General features: G+C 42.1%; 1 protein-coding gene across 6 annotated transcripts; it reads right to left on the bottom strand.

Moving 5' to 3' along the window:
* Positions 1–56: 56 nt before the first annotated feature.
* On the bottom strand, positions 57–24,031 carry LOC129589072 (protein hunchback-like). 6 transcript variants are annotated; one of them, XM_055483568.1, is made up of 9 exons: positions 23,973–24,031; positions 23,271–23,352; positions 18,020–18,089; positions 13,487–13,593; positions 4,432–5,324; positions 3,281–3,880; positions 2,039–2,890; positions 1,834–1,866; positions 57–1,379 (listed from the first exon to the last, which is right to left on the bottom strand). In XM_055483568.1, exons 5-9 carry the CDS (start codon positions 4,835–4,837, stop codon positions 757–759), a joined length of 2,514 nt encoding a protein of 837 aa, XP_055339543.1. In that variant the 5' UTR covers positions 4,838–5,324; positions 13,487–13,593; positions 18,020–18,089; positions 23,271–23,352; positions 23,973–24,031; the 3' UTR covers positions 57–756. The 6 variants fall into 6 exon arrangements, with proteins under 6 accessions (XP_055339543.1, XP_055339544.1, XP_055339542.1 ...); XM_055483569.1 differs by lacking the exon at positions 23,973–24,031 and adding an exon at positions 23,425–23,572; XM_055483567.1 differs by lacking the exon at positions 23,973–24,031 and having other exon boundaries at positions 23,271–23,451.
* Positions 24,032–24,426: the final 395 nt, after the last annotated feature.

A 24,426-nucleotide genomic window follows, 5' to 3' on the forward strand; every position in this document is an offset into this window, starting at 1 on the left:
ATAATTTCTTCCCCGTGTTTAAGATAGCGAAGTCGGTTACAACAACAACAATGCGGTCCATTTTTCGCTGATTTATTTTGTTAAACAAAACGGCAAACTCAACAGATATCAATGTGATCATGCGACCCATAGTAACATGAACCAAAACCTCGAGATCGGCGTAACAATATTGAAATAACCTGCAGAAAAACAAAAATAGTCAAATTTTGTAACCGCATGCACACGCATTGTCTCGCCAAAGCCAAAACACATGGGAGCTGCATCCGGCACAGTTGCCGGCATAATAATAATATAAAAAATCAAACATGTGCACATAGAGGAACTTGCGGAACGTATACATTAAATGAGCCATGGTCAGTTGATACAGAATAATTTACAAAATACCGAAAAAACCAACAGTCCAGCCAGAAAAATACACCGCGGACACATTTCTGCAATGCGTGTGTAACTGTGCATGTACGTGTACGTACAATGGAGGGCAGCCAGAAAAAAACGACGGGGACAAATTAGAAAAGAGAAGAAAAAACGGACGATTATTTTGAGCCCAAACGCTGAACGTGACGACAAACCAGGTCCGGGACGGAACTCCGGGACAGCGCACTGACGACTTTGTGTGTGTTATGTTGGACAAAAGGAGGAGAGAACGGGGGACGTTGTATGAGCAGGATAATATGTACAAATAGAAAAAGATTACAAAAAGCTTGGAAAAGGCTAACGCAAACAGGAACCCGCAAAGAAAACAAGCCACGCGCTGCTTCAATAGTGGGGAGCTTTGGCAATGTGTAGGAAAAACGACACCCGATCCATGGCCTGATGTCCGCATAATCCGCACGTGTAGGGACTGTCCCGTCCGTGGAAGCCCATGTGCATGGTGTACATGGTCCCGTCCTCGAATGCCATGCCGCAATGCTCGCAGGCCAATTCCCGACGGGGTTTCTTTACTTTAATGACGCTCTCCGTGCCGCGAAGGTCCTCGGGACTCTCCGGCTGGATGATGGGGCATTTCTCCTCCTCCAGGAAGCCCGACGGCTCATCCTCCTCGGTCAAGGCGTCCTGCAGACGCTGACGAACAGCCAAATCGATCTTAAACGCCGGGCCTTTGCGCCGGCGTCGGCTGCTGCTGGACAGGTCACCGGTGGAATCGGGTGCTGAGGAGCCGTTGGATTTGGGGGAATCGGAGTGGCGGGACTGGGATTCGGAGCTCGTTGTGGTGGCACTGCTACTATGGCCGTTCTCTTTGCCGCAGCTGCCACTGAGATCCAGCGGCAGGCCGTTGGGGGCCGGCGGCTCCTGAATGCTGGAGCGGATGACACGCGATTGTGGCAGCATTCGCAGGACACCCTTCTGCTTGCGCTTACCCAGATTCTCCAGGTTGTTGCCTGTAAAGACGCAAACGATATATAAGCATGCCAGCATGGAAACTTCGATTTCTATCAACGCTGTCTATGCACGACGTTTTCACAATCTGCGCTAAATACACGAAATACGCAATAGCTGACGGGCTGCTTCGGTTTCTGCTGAAAACAAGCCCATCCACAGAAAGAGAAGAGACAGAAAGAGAGAAATTTTTCTTCTAGCCTTGTGCATTATAATATAGGGCACCTTTTCTTTTGTGAAATGAGTTAAAGCAGTCTCAGTGACTAAGAGTAAGTACTTAGGGGTATGCACTTCACTGGTAGTCAACAGAAAGGCACATTTTTATCGCTACTTCGCTCCATTATCAAGCAGATTCAGGCTTACGCTTGTTGCCTTGTTCGGATTATCTGTGACTCGTTACAGCATAATTAGGTAAGTACGAAAACTAGGTAGGTACGAAAAAGTAACTGCACTTGCCATGATTCAACTGACGCCGGAAAAGACGAAATCCTACAAAATTATAGTCAGCAACAATTACACAGTTATATCAAACCACCATAAACGGAGTGCACCGTGCAAAATTTCGTGTTTTTTGTAAGATTTGGAGTGAAACGAAAAAAAGAAACCAGCATGCAAACCGGCAACTAAAGACAAGTAGGGTAGCTAAAAGGTCATCACATACCAGTCTGGTGATCATCGGCCAAAGGCGGCGTGGGTGAATCCCGTTTAATAATAGCGTTCTCCGGAGTGAGCGCCAGTGGCGGGCGTGCCATATTCATCCGCATGGCCGGATTTATCAGACCATTGGCGGCAGCTGCACTCAGCAGTAAATTATTATAAATAGACGCTGCCTGGAACTGGCTGAATCCCGGTGGGTATAGGCTGTAGGGGAAGGCCTGCGGCACACTGACCGCCGCTTCCGGCATGGCCATCGGGAAGCCGCCAAAGCCCCCGCCGCCGGGGGCACTGCTGACCACTGGCGGAGGATGGGGCGCCACTGACGGCTCCTGAGGGACGGGCTTCTTGGGGCGGCTGCGACGTTTCGGGTGGTGTTCGTCGCGAGGGGATTTCACCGGCGATGCGGTGATGATGGACTGCGGGGACGCGGCCATACTGAGCTGCGCTGACTCGGGGCCGTTGTTGGTGGCTTTGTGGTTGTACTTCTTCAAATGCAGCTTCAGACTGTGACAGTATTTTGTGGCGTAGCCGCATTCACAGCGGTACTGGTAGAAGTTGGAGTGGGATTTCATGTGGGAATTGAGCATGGACTTGTTGACGCAGGTGTAGTTGCAGTTGGCGTTGGGGCATTTGAACGGCTTGCTGCCGGAATGGTTGCGCACGTGGTACTCGAGATGGTGCTTGTACTCGGTGACGAAACGGCAGCCGTCCATCGGGCAGGCCAACTGCTTCTCCGCTTTAATGTGCAGACGGAGATGGTCGTAGTGCTCGTTTTTGTTGGCCGCTACAAAATCTAGGCACTGTTTACAGCGGTAGTTCTTGACCTTTCCACTGGACCCCTGAGTGACCGCCATGCCTACAAAATTTTCCACAGAGATTTGGAATAAATTCTCACACACCAAATGAATTCTCTACCAATATTTTATTTCGGAGAATTAATTCCATAATATGATAATTGTCTCACATCGCTAAATTTTCTGCTGCTTATTTAGTTATCTGAGAGATTACGATTCCATAGTATCACATTTTTAACTATTACTTACTCATATTAATTAGTACTTACTTAACAGTTACGCAAAAGCAAGAAATAACAAAGCAGTAAAAAACAGCAAACGAAGTAACGGAATAGGCTACACCCGAAAGGCCAGTAAGTCGAACAAAATTACAGAAAACTGTTCGGAGCAAGGATAACGAAATAATCGAAGTATACATAATCCTCTGTACATGTTAATAACACAATGTGTACCTGTCGTGCTATCGACATCCGACGCCCGGCGACTCTTGGACTCCCCACCAGAGTGGGTCCCATCATCCTCGCCTCCGACACTGGAATCCCGCGACTGCTGATGATGGCCCTTGACATGCCGGCGCAGTCGGCCTTCCGTGCGCGTCGAGTAATTGCACTCCGGTATGGGACAGCGGTGCACCTGGTGCGTGTTCATATGGGAATTGTAGTGAAATCGGGAGGTCGAATGGAAGTCACAGATCTGACAGTGGAACTCCTGGCCGACCTGGGGCGGCGGTGTACTGCCGCCCTCCGGCAGCTCCGATGAACTGGGCGAATTGCTGGTATGCTCGGCTTCGGCGTCCGAGCCCCCCTCGTGGTCGCCGGGATGACCGCCCTGGAGACGGTACTGCAGCAGACTGGTCTGGCGCTGCAGCAGCTGCTGCCGCAGCAAATTCGTATACTGAATGGTCGTTGCGGGTTCGTAGCCGCTGCGCTCACTGCACACCGAGCCGCCGCTGGCCTCCGATTTGGGCGATAACGGCGGGATGGAGTCCAGGTCGTGGCCGTTGTCCAGAACCCCATGGTTGCCGGGCACTTCGGCCAGATCGTGATGGGCTTCTGCAGTCGCACACAACACCGGTAATGCGCGCTGACGAAAGCAGCACGAGTACGTGAAGATAATTTGGTTAGGTGTATTCACCAACAGATGCATGATTTAAAAACTTAAACATATGTTGTATCAATAAACAAGAAGAAAGATATGAGAACTCCCGAAACGGAGGTTAGGAACTGGAGGAAATGATTCGAGTAGACGAAGAACTAGACTGTCGAAGTGTCAATGGCATTCTTCGAATTCAATGAATGCCATTGACGGCGATTGTTTGTCTGGCGCAATCGACTCTGCCCAGACGGGTTGAACTGATCTGTCTCTGTGCATGACCTGAACACTTCTGGCAAAAAAACATCCAATTGCATTACGTCATAACGGGCTACTGGGAATTATGCAATTAGCGGCCGGTTTCTCGGTTCGATTGGCTGATTTCAGCGCTTTGCTTCTCAATTTGAATTAATCGACCTTTCCTCCTACCTTCTGGAGTTTTACCAATTCTTAGGAATTCAAAACTAACCATAAGAAAATGAGAGTCATGTTCTCATAAAATGCTTCTTACCTGAACCAGCAGAGCTGGGCGATATCTCTGGCATATCCTTGGACGTGGAAAAACGGCGGGAATCGACAATAACGCTCTCTTCAAACCCGTTGGACAGCCGGCGACCAGGCAACGGTTCACCGTTCTCCACGCCGCCCATCACATGACCGTAGCCATTGAGAGGCGTGGCCAACGCCGGCGGCATTTTTACGTCCACCGGGCTGTAGCTGCGGGCGGGCGCCGCCTGAATCACCGACGTATTGGCCAAAGCCGGTCCGCTACGGATCAGCTTAGCGAGAGAGGTCCGGTCCGGGTCTTTGTCCAGTGCGACGCCGTACGGGTCATGATTGGCCCGCTGCACCAACATACTGCGGATCTGCTCAAGATAGTTAGTCGTCGTGTCGCGCGCGGGTTCCGTGTACGCCATAACGGATGAATTTCTTTAATGCTATCAATCCGGTGGGTTATGTGACCGTGGGCTGTATTATTGGTGCAATCAATTTCCAGCGGGAATTATATGATAGCCAAAAGGAATTATCGACACAGCGCGCAGTGCGTCTGTGTTTTCCGGTGAGATGTTTTTCGCGACGGCCGTATGCTGCGCGGTCAGCACATAAAATAACCGGGACTGTGCAGCGGAAATTGGGATGTTGGCAGGAGGATGGTGATTGGCATGGTCCCTTCCGGTGAGACGCGAAATAAGCGTATGGGAGCACAATTTCTAGATCTGCGGATAAAAATGGGCTAGCAGGCAGGAAATCGTCAGGGTGGCTTTCTCCTGATTAACACCGTGTGTGTATGTGTGTTTTGTAATTTCACAAATAAACAGGCCTTTTACGAGCCCACCAGCACGATCATCTGCAAATTATCCGCTCACGCGCACTGGCAGTGGGTGATAAGCGAGTGAGTAATCTCTGCAAAAATACGGGAAAAATCTTATCAGTGCGAAGAAAAGGTGATCAGACTGAAAAATATGTTACGGTTGTGTTATAATATTCAGCGCGATTACGGCTGCATGAGCGTTAATAACAAACAGGTTGGCGTTATTTGGCGCGCTATCGCAGCTTTTTCCTCCTATTTACACAAGCCTAGCAAATTTTCAGGTGGATGTGATGATAAAATTTTGTTTAAGCACACTCGTACCAGCGGTAATCATCGCATGTACCGCTGGCCCAAGTATTGCTCTCTCGACCTTAAAAACACATGACAAATATTCGACATTTTTCTCAGTGTTTCCCATTCCCCTCTTTTCTGGCTGTGTACATTCGTTGTCGGCAGCTACAGTATCCTCGTCAGCACAACGCTTGTTTGATATCAGCGCGGAAATGTAATGTTTATTGGGTGGGTGTTGTTGCATTTGGGGAGACCTGTAATTTACTCGACTGGGATGAATTACGGGACAGAAAAACGGGAATAAAGTGGAATGTTAGCTTGCGACAGCAGATGTTGCAGCGTTCATGTCCTTACTCGTATAGTACATATTTGTGAGACTACACGGCTAATTACCCAATCTTTGTAACACCGTTTTTAATTTTATGGAGTAACTGTTGCATGTTTTGGCTTATTTGTGGAAATGTGCTGATTGATTCCACTCGTATTAATTATTAAAATTAATGAAAATAAACCATTCAATTAAGATCGAAATCGGCTTTGCCGATGTAGGATATAATATCAAGTTTATTAAGTACTCGTACTACAGCACCGGGAGCTATAATTATTGCCTCGCCATGTCAGGATACATAAATTTGCAAAATTACTTTATCATCCTTTACAGCACATTCCGCACTTTTTTGATGGTTTCCATGAAAAACAGTGAGCAATTAAGCGTCGCTATATTGAAATGGTGGCAGGTGCCGCGTGTGATTTTTCATGCTTAATATCTATATGTTAAGTAAGTAAGTACATATATGTAAAGGTAAAGGGCATACGGATTCTGGTTCTAACAACCAGCAAGTACGGAAAATTGCGCAGTGAATGCTGGAAACTGAAAAAGCCTCGTGAGCTGTTGCTGATCTTTCTGCGTAGCAAGCGTGTATTCTTGGTTTTCTGTATTGTTGTACCGGGAAAAGGGAGCGCATTTCCGTATTATTTATTGTTTTTCGTCATTCTCTTGTGTGTGTAAGCAGAGTAAAGGTTACATGTGTGACTGCAACACAGGGGCGACAATTGCGCCACAGATCCGGTCAGCGTGTCAACAAGCCCCATTCGGTGTGTTATAGCCGGTGTTGTTTGCCTAATCAAAAATGATCAGGGATTAATCGACAAGCGGCTAAAAATGATCGTTCCTTTTTCCTGGCGCTCACCACACACGGCACGTCAATGCCGGCTTGATCGGCATACATATTACAACAAAATGATTAATCCCCATTATCAATATAATATTCGGCCGTGCTTTTGTCAGGGGGTATAATTTTTCTCTGATTGTTGAATAGGGTAAATGATATAACCTTCTTATTTTCCATTTTAGCCATAAAGGGCACCGTGAACGACGCTGTGTGAAACTGTCATTTCCGGTGGTGCATATATATTAGTCTGCATGTGTAAACGCATACGCACACCAGACAGCTACAATTTTTTCAGGGTTTACGCGACTCGTTTTTGCGTTCAAAGTGAAAGTTCATTTAATTAAGTAATATGTCAGACAACAATTAAGCGGATCCTGACTACCGAGACTGTTTTTTCTTCTAATCGGATGGTGTAGTAAACGACGCACGTTGCCGATAGACATCGCGCGGTGTAGTGGAATTGATGTCACGCCGGCTGACCGTTCCCTTCCTGTGTCCGCATTGAGTATTGCGAAACCCGGGACTGATTGCGATATCAGCTGGTTTGTCATCAATTTCAAAACTGAAAAACGCTATTCGGAATACTAACTAAACAGCCAGTCAAAACATTCTCGAACCCATTCGCATTTTTTTGAACGTTTCCACCACAAGATCCTGATAGGATTTTTCCTTCATTTTGTAGAACTGTAGTTGCATACCTTTGCGAATTTGTTCTTCGCGATAAATGTAACAAGTCAGTGTACGGCACACAATAATACGTAAACTTAACCTCTGCACGCCTGTTCGCAAAATAACCACTAATAACAATCGGAAGAAAAAGAAGAAGTTTACGCAAATAAATAAAGGCATAACGTTTCTCGCAAATTGGCGAATAATTTACCCATCAAGCTATCAGGCATTATACGTTCTTGTTTTTAATATACTTATAAGTCTTATAATAAGGGAATATTATTGTGTCAGTCCTGTATTCGCTGCCGTGCTGTACATCAGTTAGTTGCCATTCTTCCACAAACGGATTATAATACTGCATGCGCATAGTCTGTATTTTTGCACCACCGTCCACCATGATTTCGCATATTTTATACGCGGTTTAACGCTGGTGACCTTTGGATCGATATATGCCGTAAGCCAAATATAACAATGACATGAATGCATTTTTAATCTTGCGCAATAGTTGGCTAGTGCGCACCAATAATTATGCGAAAATTCGCAAAATGCCCTTTTATGTGTTTTGTTTGCAACAAATACTTTGAGGATTTTGAGAAGGCATATCAGAACTTAATCGATAACACCCGACTCAAACTGAGACAAATGCAAAATTAAAAAAGTATGATCTCCCATTCTCCCATATTTAACCTATTTTAAACTTACAAAAATTTACCAATGCATTAATGTAATAAATTACGCTATTACTAATTACATATTACTCGCTTATTATTACTAAACCTGATTAAATAAAACACAGGTAAAAATTAATCCGTACCGCGCTGGTTTGGTTGCTTCCGGTTTACAAAGCGCATCAACGCAAATACAATGCGATATGTCGATGGTGTCGCTGATTTAATTACCAGTTCCTTTACATATTATTCCTCGTGGAATATATCCATTTTTGAAAAAAAAATCGAACAAAAAGAGCAACCAAAAACAATCTAATGTCGGGAATCAAAAACAAGAAAATCTATGTGAAAACTAGCTTATTAATGGACGAAAGGTTGTTCTCGATAAACAAGGAATGTAATCATGTTTGGAAATCAAAAATTGGTGAGTGTTTTTTCACATGGCACGTACACAATTGACCGGCATATTCAGTACGTACTGGAGTTTACCGTCACTGTACGTTTATTCACATTTTTGGCGGTCGCTCAATCAGTAGCCGGGTCTTTTTTTGCCGCTGAACGTGTGGTAGTCGTTTAATGGTAGCCGTTAGATTGGCGCTGCCGATTTGCCCCGGCACTTTTATCGTGAGTGTGCAAAAAAACATCTGATGATCACACTCCAGCGGCATGCCGAATACCTATATATTATACTGTATGCATTCATTGTACGTAATGTATATAATATGGCCGCCAACTGTACATCTCATTCTCCTTTTGACAATTTACACGTTTTCTGTCTGTCTGCCGTCGATCGGTTAGAAAAAACCAAACGGCATTGTCATGCTCGATATCCCCGGGCTTTTATTTTGACCAATTATTGTATATTATTTACCTGTCTAATGCTCTGCGAATACGTCGTAAGCGGTACAAAAAATGCTTGCCTCATTTGTGCTAACGTCATTTCAATAATAATATGTTGGTCCACGTTATATAATTGATCTCCTAAATTCCGTTTGATTTACTTTTCAGAAGAAACTGCTGCTGTAATTGATGCATCATCGAAAAACAATAAAATTAAAATAATGATAATGTTTTTGATTGCATTGTGCATCGCCTGTACATATACATCACACTGCGCGATACTCCCAAATCAAAGCCAACAGAAAATGTCGACGTGCGTCAGCCGGCAAATAAACATATGCCATTATCGCAATGCATAATACACGTTATTATTGTCTTATGATGGTGGTCACAAGTACGGTAGGGTGTATACAGTTCCCTATTGTGCCTCGTTAAAAAATAATCAAGCTGCTTATCTGCTCAGTTGGAGCCACAAAAATAAGAGCATGTGAAATTTGTTCTTGTTTTAATTTTTTGGTACGTTTCCAGAACGGTGATGACCATTCGAGATTAATCCTTCCCATCGGCCAGCTGATCTCTTTCTACCGGTGTTATGCAGTACGTTGACTGGGTACAACGGCATAAAAACAAAACCGGGAAAAACCAAACGTCGAGTATGCAAGTGTCTTACACATACCACCCATTAAAGTATATACATAGATATGATCCCGAAATTAAGGTTTCTGTTGACGCTAAAGAAAATATTATCGCTATAATATCGGTAGTAAGATATTTTCTAAGCAATTTAAGTATCGCAAACTATCATTTTAATTCTCAAAGCGCAGTAATTTCGTGAACGTAAAACAGACAGAAAATATGAAGCTGGAAGCGCCGTCCACACATTAATTAAAAATTACTTGTAGTTGTGATAAAAGTAAATGTAGGGTGTACACTATACAGAGAATATTTATATGTTTACAGTCGCACATGCTAGCTTAGTCGCTGCCACCGCCAGTACAGATATTCCTGTGCCGTGAGCCATACAAGCTTATAAATATATCGGACTTGACCTCGAACCATTAGCCAGTGGTCAATGCGATTTTAAAACGCATCTCACATTAAAGCAGAATTTAGTATTGCTCGGACTAACTGACTGGCTGGTCAGCTGCACATTTCATTCTGACAAAGTCCGATTTACATTTTCTCCATAAAACTGACCCTTCTGGCCACACTATAACTGAGGCAGTTTCCTTTTTGCGGCTTGTAATCGCTGCCAATCAACAAACCGGTTTTACATATACAAGTGATGAATTCAAATTAAAAACCTTTTATTACTAACCATACTGCACACACGTGAGGATTAAAATATGCGGCCTGTCTGTTTACAGGGGCTGACCACTGGCCGGCACAAGAAGGCCAGCCGGTTTCCCTACCGGTAATTTTTTTCACCATGGTGCATACTACACATAAAGTGACGAGGTGCTCTCTCAAAGTGCCTAAACACGATCTAGCACTTTGGAGTCAGCTACTAGACTGCCAGGTTTCTTTACACTGATTTCGATCGATAAATCTTGCTTTTTTAGCACACCTTATATTTCGTGGACAGCACCACTCAATGTCAGCACCCGATCAATGGACGGATAATTCGGTGTGTTGGGATTTCTATACTTTACACAACGCAAAAACACCGCTTGTGTATCTGACAATCTTTATGCCCGCACCGTACGAGTGTGTGCGGTGTGTTCGAAAAAACTATCGCGAACTTGTTACAGGTGCGTAGTCTCGCACGCATAATTTGGTAGTAATATTTATCATATGTTTTGGTAGAAATTCAGTCCTGGTTTTTAAAAATTTGCAGAGATTACGAAGCTTTACAAAACGTACTTCTCATACTCTATTACAACATTGCTTTTAAAAACTGTTTGATAATTTCTAAAAGCCACAAATTTAAATTTACAGTTATTGGTAACTGAAATTTAGTTAGGTGTATTTCATAATTTACTTACAGTACTTACTTAAATAACACTGCTTTTGCAGTACTTCTGCGTTATTTAAATTTCCGAGACATACGGTGTGACCCGTTTCTATTGGAGTGTAAATGTCTTGCGTCAACCGCGCGCACCGGCGACAACAAAATAGAAATGTCAGCGCTAAAACACAAAGCTGGAAAATGTTAGTAAATGTCAGCGCGAAAACACAACATGAAACAGTCTATATTATTTTCCCCAGCGAGATTAGTTGAAATTGCAGGTGTGCGTTTATATGTGGAGTACTGCGAATACGTAAAGACCACGTTCTCCCATCGGGCCGCACGCGTCCCTTTGGCATCCGCTGTTTGACGAATGAGGAATAAAATAACTTCATTTCCTATATTATTTTTCCTTCCAATCTGCTTGATTGGCACAATATGTAGGAGACCGTCCCGGCTATAATTTCACGGCCTTCCAGTATGAAGAAAAGTATTGTTGCAAAATTGATCATAAGAAAGTTAATTCGCTAAATTGTTATGATAATGCTATGATATTTTGCTGAAATGGTGTTTATTGAAAACTAAGGTAAGCTGGTTATAAAAATCAGGTTCAGATTTATACAGTATTTCAGTGCTGTCAACCTTATAATTATTAATATGAATAATTTGTGGAATCTGTAAGGCTTTTGTATCGGTTTTCGAATATTTTAAATTTAACGAGTATGTGTTGGACACTGCGTCATAAATAATGTTGAAAGTAGAATTGCGCAAGATAAACCTAATTTGAAAGTAGAATGGCGACACATATGGCGGGGATATGCGCATCTCTAACAGGTCGCATGAATATCAGTTCCGTATCGGCAGTGACCCTCGCTCCTCCTCCCGCACCTATCAAGGACCGCCCCACCGCACACTGCTGTGGGACGACGTAATCACGTGGTGGTGATGGATAAAAAGATGTACGCACCACTTCTTAATCTATCATACTTCAATTGATTGGTCTCACCCATAAAACATAACTTTGCCATATTATTTTTCCCACCGAATATCTCGGATGAAAACATAATGATCGTAGACATTTAAACAACTTACTAATTAGTGTTGTTTAAAATTAAGGACGGAAAATAAGATACCACGCGTACGACTTACCGAATCCGGTATCTGTGCGATTTTCTGCCCGGGACACGAACACGTAATTTACAAGCGGAGAAAAGTAGCGATGAAGGAGAAAATGCAAGAGAGCGGAAAACACACACGCGCGTCAGGGTTACATTATTGTGATGGTCCGTTGGAGTGTGGGAGAGAATGAAAAGAGGGAGAAAAATGCTGTTGAAGACAATATAACCGTACATGCGAAGAAAAACGCTTAGTGGAAAAAGCTGAGCCACACGCACACAGAGGAAAAATACATCTGGATGAAAATGAACGTGTATGTGCCGTTGGCGCGCGCGCGTCTACCGGCTGCTAGGAAAAACAGGAATTTACGGATAAGCCGGTAGTACATACAGGGAGAGGGGGAGAGAGAGTCAGCCGGGAAAACAACAGTGTATGCACGCAGAAAACACTGCTTATCGATCCGGTCGCCGGTGTGCCGCGCACGGTATATATAGGGGGAAAAAGTAAACGCGTTCCACCGTTCCCCTGTATTGCTGCCGTCATCCGCCTGGAGTGTGACGTTACGGCAATACATATGGCTAAATCTGGCGCGGTACATAAGCGCCATGTTCAGCCACAACGTCAAACTCCAGCCGGGTGACGGCACCAATACAGGGGAACGGTGGAACACGTTTACTTTTTCCCCCTATATACAGTGTACTGTGTCGATATAATATTGTACAATGCAAATGTCGACTGATTAAGTGGATTGTACATGGATGCCGATTGGATTCCCTCCCGTGCGCCTTTCCCTGATCAACGAGTTTCTATACAGGCGTAGGCATACACAGCTCAATAAAAAATGCCGGTACCGACGGAAGTCAGAGCGCGTGCACACGGCTGATCCCTAATTATTCTGTACGTACGAACCCGGCATCTTTTTGCCGGCACGTACGTAATTGGACGCAAGGTTGTGCTAATATTGTTGATATGGCCCATACCGGGGATAAAAAACACCACACAGCAGAGGAGCCGCCGGGACGGGATTTGGGACTGTGGGAGAGAGAAAATCAATACCACCGGCTGCTTGATTTTTCTGACACATGCGGGCTGCTTACGCTCGGCAATCACAGCGGGCGCGCTTTTTTTGCCTCTCTTTCGCCAGTTTTCTTAGCCAGGTAGAGTCAATGGGAATTGTTTTTATCGTCCTACGCGCCCATGGGCGCACAATAACCGGGGTGTTCTGTGCTGGGTGTTCGGATTATACTTCCGGTGTCGACTCCTTCTGCTTTTTCTTATGTTGCCTTACATTATTATCGCCGATCGATATGTATGTCCGATCTTGTAGTAATTATTAGAAAATTTCTAGAATGTTTGATAATACTTTTACTCATTTTTTACTTTACTTACATCAGGCTGATTAACTGAAAGCTTTAAGAAAGTAAAGTACGGGAATCCAGAGATATTTTAGTAAAAGAATTGGTTTTGTTGAAAGCCAAATATTATAAAAGTAGAAATAAATATAATGCCGAGTTTTTCCACAAAAAAATGTGCATGGACATTGGACTTACATAGTTTATCAGGCAGCGGCGATCGTCGCTTCCGGTCGGCTTAAAGGCTTTTCATCCGAATTCGGACTCTTCCACTATCCAGTATATGACCCGCAATGCATTTAAAACTGCAAAATTGGATCGGTACAGATATTACTTGGTAAAGAAAGGCTTCACACTGCGCCACACGAGATAAAATGCCCATTACACTACATTGCACTGACCACTGGCCAAGCATGGCACGGATATACTGGCACGCTTTATCAGCGTTTTCTCGGGGCAACTGATTGGGAAAAATGACTGAGCTGACCAATGGCCGGCCCGGTCTGAGTGGTACGTTTTATCGCAGACTATAAAAAGTGACCTGAACCGGCCTCAACTCAAAAGTTTACTTTACAACTTTAGACCATCCTTCTCTCTCGGCCTCTGTCTCTTTGCCTAACGCACTCGATCTGTCTGCCTCTGTTGGACATACATGTCCACATAGTCTGTCTGCCATGCTGACCAGCGGCTATCTGGGCGCACAGATACACATTACTAAGGAAAAAGCGCATTTTTCCATCTTGACCCCAGGCTATCGAGCCGTTCTGGTTTTAGGCTTAAGCGAACAAAATTATAAATGCTTTCCTTGTCTGTGTGTCTATTATTAGCCGGGGCCACTGGGCACTGGCGACATTGAAGGAGTACAAAATTCCAAAACGAGCAGTACTTTGTGTATACTTTATAGTCCATACGTAGTTTATACGGTACACTTCCTCGTTGCCGGTCTTTGTGCAATTTTAAACAATGAGCATGTCTTTTCTGTGCACTGGAGACTGTTCTCACTAGAGTTGTTGGTAGCGATAAAACGCGATAGTTTCACTTTTGCTTGTTAAGAGAGAGAAAGAGAGAAAATAGAGAGGAGGAAATTTTCCAGTGATCGGCCAGTGGAGTTTTTGATTGCATGACCACTGGTCAGAAGATGAACTTTTGCCCTGGCAAAATGTGCTCAGTGGGGCAACGCCCAGTGGTTTTCTTTCCTTCTAAATGCGTTTTCAATCTGCTCGATCAAATCGATTTCTATAAGATTTCTAGAACGATGTTTCTTTCGTACACATTTCTTATCAAACACAAACACTGCGGTTTTCTTCGGAAATTTATTTTATGACACTAACCAAGGCTAATAATTTAGTAGGACAGTGTTTTTATTATGTAGATTATGAAAACTACGTTGACCAAAAAAATTTAAGCTGCAGAAAATATAAGGGCCAACTTTCTACTTACAACCTTCTTGGTATATTAATTAACTAACTGTACTTACACTTATACTATATCGATGTTTTCACCTTTGAATATTCCTAGCCACTAATTTACAAAAAAAATGTTACGTACTGAAATTGTATGTACAATTTTGAGCATAAAAATGCTAAGGTTATAAAGTGCTGAACAATGCAAAAGCAACACTTGCAGCCACCGGTACCAAAATTACTTAATAAATTTTTCTGACCACTGCAAACATTTCTCCAAATTGCTCGGCAGTTCACACGGTGACTCCACCCCAGTCGGACCGACGCCGGCAAATCCTGTAAGATTGCGTCGACCATGTGGTCACTCAACGGACAACGACGCATACACTTCTATATCTTCAGTGTGCAGTATTCATTGCGAAAAGTGAGCGCACATTTTGTTGCGATTATCGATCGCAGCAGGCAGATTCGAACCCGCATGTATTTTTATGCAGATGTCAGACAGTGGTCGCAGCGTCCGGCAGTATTGAACAAACTGGAGTATCATGCCCTGTCCAGCAAAACAAGCTCAAGGGAAAATAATCGATGCCCTCAAAACGAATCATACAATATCGATCGCAAGCTGCACAAACGCGTGACAAACAACACGCTGGACGCTGGCCGAAAAATACGACTGGCCGAAAATTTCACAACAAAAATTTTACTGACTTGTGAGTTCATCTAGGAGATCTACTTCACTTAAATATGCATGTGTGTGCAAAGCTACTTCAACACAAGAGTGACAAGACATACCGAATTGGTTCGTGCTTTTGCCGGCATGAGCAAGTAAAGAGATATTCCCAAAAATTATAAAAATACGCATGTGGTTCTTTAATCCGAACACGCTATTAATTATGAAACGTAGCTAAGTGTGGTTCGCAATAATGCAAGCCCATATTCGAGACAATACTGCATACATATTATTTGGAGAGAAAATCAACTGACTACCGTATTGTATGGCTTTTTCTCCCTCCTATAGAAAATTCATTTTCTTTGCGCCCACCGGGCTGATCAATGACCAGCGGTCAGCCGGTTCCCATCGTTAATGCGAGAGCAATGACCGGGGCTGATTTTTTCCATTGACTTGCGCTTAGCACGTTCTCCATTTTCTCCACCCCAGCTTCCACCGATTTGTGGATCGGTTGATGAATTTAAGACAAAAGTTGAGCGGAGCAAAAAAGCACAGAGAGACTGCGCATGTGTGTGTGTGTGTGTGTCCTGAGATGTTCTGGCTGTGTAGTGCATGTTAGGTCAGCTATATTTAGCGAAGAATGATGAGAGTCGGGTCAGTGCCGGACACATTGGCCAACGGTCAGTGAAAGAGCGGACAGTTTTATCAAGCCAGACGATCAATCTGCATCCGTGGCTTGAATGAATCAACGCTAAAAAAGCTTTAATGCAGAATTGGGTGCACGATAAAAGCACAGTGATAATACTAGTATAAGAAATTACGAATACTTGAAGTATGTATTTTTGTTTTGATTTTTATTGAACAGCCAAGCCCGTAAATCAATATCAGCGGTATGCAATGTTCATCATGGACGAAATCCCAATAAGAGTTCAACGTAAACGGGCATTCTCACATATTCTCGTCCGCGAAGAACATTGAATATGCTGGTCAAGTCACGATATTACATTTTTATTCGACTACGCCATTTTTATTACGACAAATTTAATTAGGTATTCAGTCACAAAGCAGGACATTAACTAAACCGGTTGCGAACTTATCTATGAATTAATGTAATTATCAAGAATTGGATATTATAAACAATCTAGAATTCATTCCAATGCGTCATTCATTACAGCGGTCATTAGGACAAATCACTTAAATAAAAATAATGATAGCGAACATTATATCGCATGCGTACCCACTACCCACGGACTGGACTTACGTAACAACCGGTGTGGCGTATTACATATTTAATAATCGCGAGCTGACCTTACAAGGCATAGAATTATTATGAATGGTTATTGATCCCTAATTTCTTTGGGATTACTGCTTATTTAGCGCTCCTCCTTAATATACCTTGAATTATGTTTAGAATTAGCGCGTACTAGCTCAAGCCGTGCGGGCACCTTTACGAAATATTCCCGTGCATGCAAGGATCATAATCCTGCAAAAGATTTTGAATACGACTCCTGACGGCTGACTCGTACTGCAGCAGTAAACGGTCATTTGTGGTTGTAAATGCATCCAGATCACCAAGAAAATTACCAGCGCCGGTCGTGCGCAACAACAGCAAAATAATCGCCCGGTATTTAGAATCACCTTATAACTGCGCACACGGGAGCGTTCCGGCCACCCGGCACACACTAACAGGAAGCCAACCTGCGTCATTGCGCCTAATTTTTTTCTCCTCTTTCCCCGGCAAAAACATGTGCTGGCAATCAGTGTACAGTCTGTATCCAGCCGTGCGAGCTGCAAAATAACCACCGTTGATCGCGCCTACCGGGAAGGGAAACAAGCTATTTTCTCCTCATGATCCCGTGTATGCCCCAGTCAACAAGCTGATTCACAGTCCAAATCACCCACGCCGAAGATGACACTACCAAAATGGTTTACATTTATTCCCACTGACTCACAATTTGTCCCGCACTTCTTCTCGTACGGGATCATGTAATCTCACATAATGAATTTTGTTTTTTGTGTGGCTTATTTAACGGTGACATAGTTGATCACTTCCCTTAAATAATTTTCAAAAAATTTATGTTTATGCAGTCATTTGTTTTGTTTTGCGATGTATTTCTGCGTGGTGTGTTTTAAATATATGACGATTACAAGCTGGACGGCACAGCGGCGCTAAAGTGCGGCAGCAACCGGAAGTCCTGCAGCAGCACAGCCACCTGACACATTCTTGACTCGCTGCACATGCTAACACACAAACGTATGGGCGCGCATCATGCGGGCGCCCATGACTCACACCCTACTTTGTCATTATCACTGCATCCAACTTCCAACCATACACCGATAACTGCGATTCATCAGCAGCGATAACAAATTATTAAATAATATTTATTGCAACATTTGCGCTAATTTTATCATTACTATTGTATTTGATTCTGCAAAACGTACGCGTTAAGGTGCTTTATAAGCCAATAATTATATAGTACTGTGTTTCCTCGTTATTAATGACGTACGTACAGATACATGTGCACCATGTTGGTCATAAATGCGATGGAATTGTAGGCATGAACAGATTTGATTCAGGTAGTTTTGCATAATTTTCTACCCTTTCTGTTATATATTTATATAATTAACCGCAGTCTTTTTAAGAGCGTTTCTTCTTACCGTGATCCGGTCTTGAAATACAATGTTTGCAGATACCGAAACTCCAAACCGTTCTACCATTGGTTACCCGCTGCAATAAAAAGTCAATATTAATTACGTTGAGGCTGCAAACAATGAATAAAATCAACCAAGCTGAAACAAGACGTAACCTTAGCCCTTTCGTAAAACCAGCTCCTTATTTGCAGCTATTTTTTTAGGGAAAAAATTTGTGGTACTCGTACTGTACGTATATAAAATTAAGGGAAACGAAATTCTGGATACCGGCTTTCTATCGCATCGGCACGCTACGCTGTACCTGCAACTGTAAAAACCAACGAGAAAAATGCACGTATAAGAAGACACTCAATGGCGGTCAGTGTCGGCAAGCACATTAGGCGTGAATGTTGTAAACATGGTCATTTGGGCGAGAATGTTCGATATCCCGGGAAATGTCCCTTTTTCCTGTTAGTTTTGTTCGTGTATGTGTGTAGACGTATGTGTCAGTGCATGTGCCGGCTACCAAGTTCATGGGTCAGCCGGGAGAAAGAATTGATTTTTCAGTATTTTCCTCCCGGTCTGTACAGCGTCCAGTGAGTAATCGAGCACACACTGCCTCGCGTACTTACAGCCATATATGCACACACACCGGCACGCATAATATGTTTTCTCGTTCTTGGCCCTTTTTCAAGACCATCGTGCAGTCAGCACCGCCCCTTATCCCGGGACACACTGGCAGCAGAGTCCAGGTCAGCCTGTGCTGAGGATGAAAAACAAGTCATATAAGTGGGAGACAGCGTAGATCTATATACATGTATCTGCACGATGCCGGTCACTTGTGGGGTTGTTTTCGGTTTTGCTGTCAGCCGTATTGGGTTATACAGAATATATGCAGCCGATGGTGGCCAGTAGGATAATTCAGGAGATGGATGCCTGTGTGGAGGGGATGTGTAAGCACTTGACGGGAGATTGGATATGGACGTTGCAATCCCGGCTGGAGAGTTCTTTTTCCACAATATGTACAGTGGGCATCGAGTGACCGATGTACATAATACATCCCGTCCACTTTTGTCGAATCAATAAAATATATTATTACTGTAGTGAATGTGGTGTGGACTGTGGAAATCGAATAATTTCTGAAATCTCCACGTCTGCGCAATTTTCGTATCAGACTGATGCGAGCTGTAGATGCACGTCTGATGCATACAACCTTTTATGTTCATTACGTATAAATGATAAATCTGTAAAACAGTTAAAATATGTAAAACACGATAGTTATCAAGTTTTTTTAAATAACCCTTAGATTACAATAAAGGTAAATTTTACGGTTAAAAATTGATTTTATTTCATGTATGTCATGGATGTAATAATATGATATAATACGTATAAACAGCCACAAATTAACGCCATGAAAGAAAGGTGCACGCATTTTTCTTCTTAATAAAAATCATTTTACAGAACAAACATATTAGAGGGCCGTAAAATTCGAGACTTAACTGGAGAAGCGCGTTCTACTGCTTTCCTAAAGCAGCGTTTCAGCCTGGTCGTTGTTAAAGGAAATGCCACGGCTGTTTTGAGAACGTTGCCTTTTAACCCAAGACAAGATAGAGATTTTGGTTGTTTTTTTAATGTTTAAATTTTAACTTTCATGTAGTGCACCGGCGCTTGCGATCTTTGTTACTTTGGCGGCTATTGCCCATTAAACTATCAGTTCAACATATTAGAGTGGAGTTCCCCTTCGATGCAGTTTACTCCTCTACCGGGAGTATACCTACATAGTACGTACCGATCTGACATCTGAGGATGGATTTGATAGTGACCTGGTTATTGGTCAATTTGTGCCATATTTTTCCCCATTATCCCTGTATTACTTACTCCAACGAGTAGGTTGTGCATGTGTCACAGTGTGATTGTGTGCATACATGCACACACATTAGAAAGCGACTGCTTAGACGGGAATAACGGGAAAAAACAGAGTAAGTCAGTGTCAATAAAGAAACATGATACCGGGCGGGAATTTCTGGGGATGCAGGAAATCATTTACATCTGCTTGTCCTGTAACTAGACTACCAGGTCGCCACCTTATGGACCGCAAAAACCTCAAGAATTAACCTCCAGTCAACGCTAGTACGTACTGCACTGTATTTGCACTCCTCTTTGTTTCGTACAGCACAGCACAGTTACATACTTTATGCTTGAAAATGAATTTTTCCGTGATTTTTCTCTTTCTGAACAATATCCATTGACTAATGTAATACTGTTAATTTTTACCTGTTGACGAATATTCACCAGAGAAAAGGAAGTTTGTGCTTAGTTAGCGTTTTGTGTGAGAAACGGAAAAAGTTATACGAAATTAAAAGAAAAGAAATATTAGAGAATGCCGTTCATTTTTTTTTGTCAAATTGAGCTGCTGACCATTTGATTTATATTGTTCTGGAGAATTGCACCGGTTTAAGGGGTGAGGAAAACCAAAATTTTACTCAAACCGTAGATTTTTAATTTTTTCCTGCTGATACTTATGAATTTTGTGCAAGTTGTGCAACAGTAAGTCTTTTTCGATTTTTTTCTTAGAGTCATGTCTGTGTGGATCGATTAATTTGTTGTGCACATGGCCCCTCAGGTATAAATGCCAATAATCGTCTCGTTTTCTTCCGGTGATATTCACGTTGTTTACCGAAGCAGTACAAGCCAAAATCCTCTTGCTCCATAGAAAATAATGTCACCGTTAGCTTTCTGCTCTACTTTCATCCCAGTATTGCCGCTGTACTAGCAGCATATGATTATTATGTACTAAATACAAAAATGGATAACTGCAAAAATAAAAGACTTAAAAAACTTGAACGTAAAAGGTTACGCAAATTAAAAAAAATTTTAAGGTAAAACAATAAAAAGCAATTTTCAGTAAAAAGATATTCCACCTCGATATTTGCTGATTAAGTCTTAATTTCATTAAATTTGATCGGTTTGATTTCTGACCAATTTTTCGCAATATATTTCATTATTTCGATATACGGTAAATAGCGTTATCAAATCAAGGCATTATTTTGCCATGAAAAATGCGGAAGAATGACAGAATTTCAGTCCGGTGCGCTATGCTATATATGTATAAAATGGGTATAAGAATGCGCTGACGTGGTAAATGTTTTTTTACAGCACCGGCAATAAATGCGCATAAATGTGTAATGTTTGTCCAGTGCGCAGTGCTCCAGTTGGGACCAGCGGTGCCCTTGCGCGACTAGAAGCATAAAGCTAACAATATATAACTGCCTAATCTAACAGAGGCGGTGCAAAGGTCGTCGAAGTTTTTTTATCGCTTTTGCTCCGATTAAGGATTATATACGTCGACATCTGGCTTAATGGCCAGGTAATCAAACCGGCAAAACGTTTTACCGTACAGCGACGATAGTATATAGATATACAATACATAGGTACGAATAAAATATAGATACTTGTATACTGTACGCATATTTGTATTTTGAGCCGCGTGCGCATATGAAGACATATATATACCATATGTAACGGAAGTGCAAAAGTCCGACGTGGAAACAGCGCCAAGGTGAGAAAAACAAATATACGTAAGATGATGAGAAGCTTATTTTAGTGCATTGTGAGTTGCAGACGCCGGGATCGTGCAGTGCGTACCAGAGCGCCGCTAATGCTAATACCAGCATAGTACAATGCTCATTCATTCTGCTATACATGGGTAAAAAAAGCACCACATCACCATTCACCATTTGCAATGCTCAAACATAAGAAATTATGTGAAATGATTTGTTCTTGCATAGCTTATACCGTTATATTATTGTGATTAGAAAAATCCACACTTTTGGAGTAAGCTGTAACAAACTTTCCACCCTAATTCTTCTTGCATTTGAGTGTTAATTACATCTTGTATGCAGTATGCTCACAGTTATACACAGTTCTTTAGTCGCAAAGATAAAAGTAGAAATGTAGGGTATGATCTACGTTATTACGTACTTACTACTTAAAACTATTTTGTGGATGTACCAACGTATGTACAAGAAGTGTATTATTAGGATGTGTCTTAATTCTTAATGGTAAAAATAATGACAATCTCTAGCTTAAAACAATTTATTGTATACAAATGTTGACTGTGAATAATCTCGATTCGGACGATACGATAAAAAACATTATATAGACAGACCTACATGGAGTCATTGTGTACGCAATGGTGACCTTTGCCTATACACCATGGTTTCATAAAATTCATAAAGCACATACAGTATATAGGCTTCTGATTGAAGATTCTGGGTTTCCTGCTAGCGCGGTTCGTACTCCTTTGAAATATTCTTGAAAACTTTGGCAGACAATGTGAGAAACCGCTGCTCACAGTTAATACCGACGTTGGCACGCCATCGCTAAAATCACTAAAGAAACCCTTTCGCGTATAATTTGTTTGAATTATGGACGGGTGTACTTGAGTTTTTTGCTGCTTAAGAAAAGAGCTGATGGTGATAATTGTAGCAAATATATTCTTCTGGTCAAGTCGCTGGCACTTTTTGGTTTTTTCACTTTATCCGCACTTTATCCGCCAGCGCTGCACATTGTTCATGTCACCTCCAGACAAAAACACCTGATAAGCATTCTCGGCCATTCTGATTAATTTCCCAACCTCTTCGTACTGTCAAAATAAATTATACTTGGGCAGATGCACATTCTGAACAAAGTTCAATCTATAAATTCGACAAGCGATTATTTTAAAGAGGATATAATTAACGCAGTGCTTTTGATTAGCTATGCTGTTACACATGTTTACCAGAAATATGTACAAATATCTCACTGGATAATTACGGACAATCGAAAACGGATAAGATGCAATTAATAACCTCGCTAAATTTCGAGAACTAGATTAGAGCCAAAAAACTTCTTATAAAAAAATAGAACATTAAAAACTACACCAATCTTTTGAAGTTGACGCATCATTTACGGTACCATAAGCAGTTGAACAAGAATCTATTGTAACTACAACCTTGTTGTAGTTAATTTCATAACCAACATTGGGGTGTCGCACAAAACTGACCAGTGAGAATGCTGTGAATAGTAAGTTGAGAGCCAAGACGGTGAATTTTTACCGACAAAAAACAAAAAGAAGAAGTTAAAATTGATAAGCATATTAAAAGGCATACCATTTAGGGTTGTTTTAGCAACCTAATTAGTCAGTAATAAACTTTTACTTTAACCTAATTAAGAAACTAGAGCCTGCCTATGATATATAACTTCAGAATTGATTTCGTTTACAGTGTTATACACTTACCGAAAAAACCGGTTCGGAAATGACCACTTGTGGACAATGCGCTGCGAAAACCTTTTCGCTGCTCCTGGTATAGCTTTTTCACCTAAAATTGGGAAAAAACACAGACTGGAAAAAGTGCGAAAAATTTTCTCGGTTTTATGGCTCAATAACGCACTCTCAAACACGCACAGAGGAAATGATAGCGATATGGAAAAAGCGTAAATGATAGGTGTCGCGCTGCGTAGCAATGTCAATAAGATATTTTTCTCCGGTTGGCGTTTTGTTGGCTAATGCAAACGTTAAAAGAGCCTTATCACTCGTTACGAGCAAGTTTTGTTAGAATTTTTCCGGTGTGTAACAAGGGCCAGTTTAGATAATCGTCCCCGACTGTATTCCGCACCCAAAAACGGATTTACGAGCGGATGGTAAGTGTTATTCACCGGAGTCGCTTAAAAAACGCGCTCGCTCCTGCTTTTGACCAATCGAACCATGTAGAACAATAAACACTTTTTAAATGAAATTTTTAAACACAACGGTTTGAAAAGAACGTAATTTTTTAATTAGGAAACGCATTCAGTCCTACAAAGTAGAAACAAATTCGATAAAATCAGAGTTATTTTCAAAGAATTTAAATGTAAAGGAATAAACATTAATTTTTTAGCAATGACTGACAAAATAAAAAACAGAAGATACAATTATAAAGTTATGCTTTACGTAGCTTACCTTTTACCTAATTATAAAGATAACTGATAAACCGCAGTACACGGAAAACTTTGATGACGTAAATTGTCGAAAAAAAACCGGCAAACTGGTCGCAGGTTTAGCACTTATCAAGTGCAATAGAAAATCTAAGAAGAACAGCTGCGCTATGGGCCGAAGCCGTCCCAAAAGCAAAAAGCAATATTTATGAGTAGTGATGAATCAGCATCTGAGTTACTACAAGTCAGAAAAAAATAAACCCTGCCTGTTTTTTTGTAAATGAGCCTTTTTTCTTTCACATGCAGATTATATACAAGCTTCTGCGGGGGAAGAGAACCGCCAAGACTAAACAGTGCAGCAGGCGATCTGCTGGCAAATTGAAAGAAAAATACGCCGCCGGAAAATTGTAAAAATCAGCTGCGACAGTACAAACGCCAACCAACAGAAAATTCAACTAACGGTTTGTTTTTTCACTTTA

The sequence above is a fragment of the Paramacrobiotus metropolitanus genome, unplaced genomic scaffold, assembly GCF_019649055.1.
Source record: "Paramacrobiotus metropolitanus isolate TYO unplaced genomic scaffold, Prichtersi_v1.0 Parri_scaffold0000033, whole genome shotgun sequence".
NCBI classification, from domain to species: domain Eukaryota; kingdom Metazoa; phylum Tardigrada; class Eutardigrada; order Parachela; family Macrobiotidae; genus Paramacrobiotus; species Paramacrobiotus metropolitanus.

Bases quoted from the DNA above. Each gene is read 5' to 3' on its own strand.
- LOC129589072 (XM_055483568.1), bottom strand. From the start codon at position 4,837: ATGGCGTACACGGAACCCGCGCGCGACACGACGACTAACTATCTTGAG. The intron at 1,867-2,038 runs GTATGTGATGAC...ATAATTTTGTAG, and splicing joins GGCCGATGATCACCAGACTG to GATTTCGTCTTTTCCGGCGT. The intron at 1,380-1,833 runs GCAAGTGCAGTT...GCGTCTTTACAG, and splicing joins CCGGCGTCAGTTGAATCATG to GCAACAACCTGGAGAATCTG.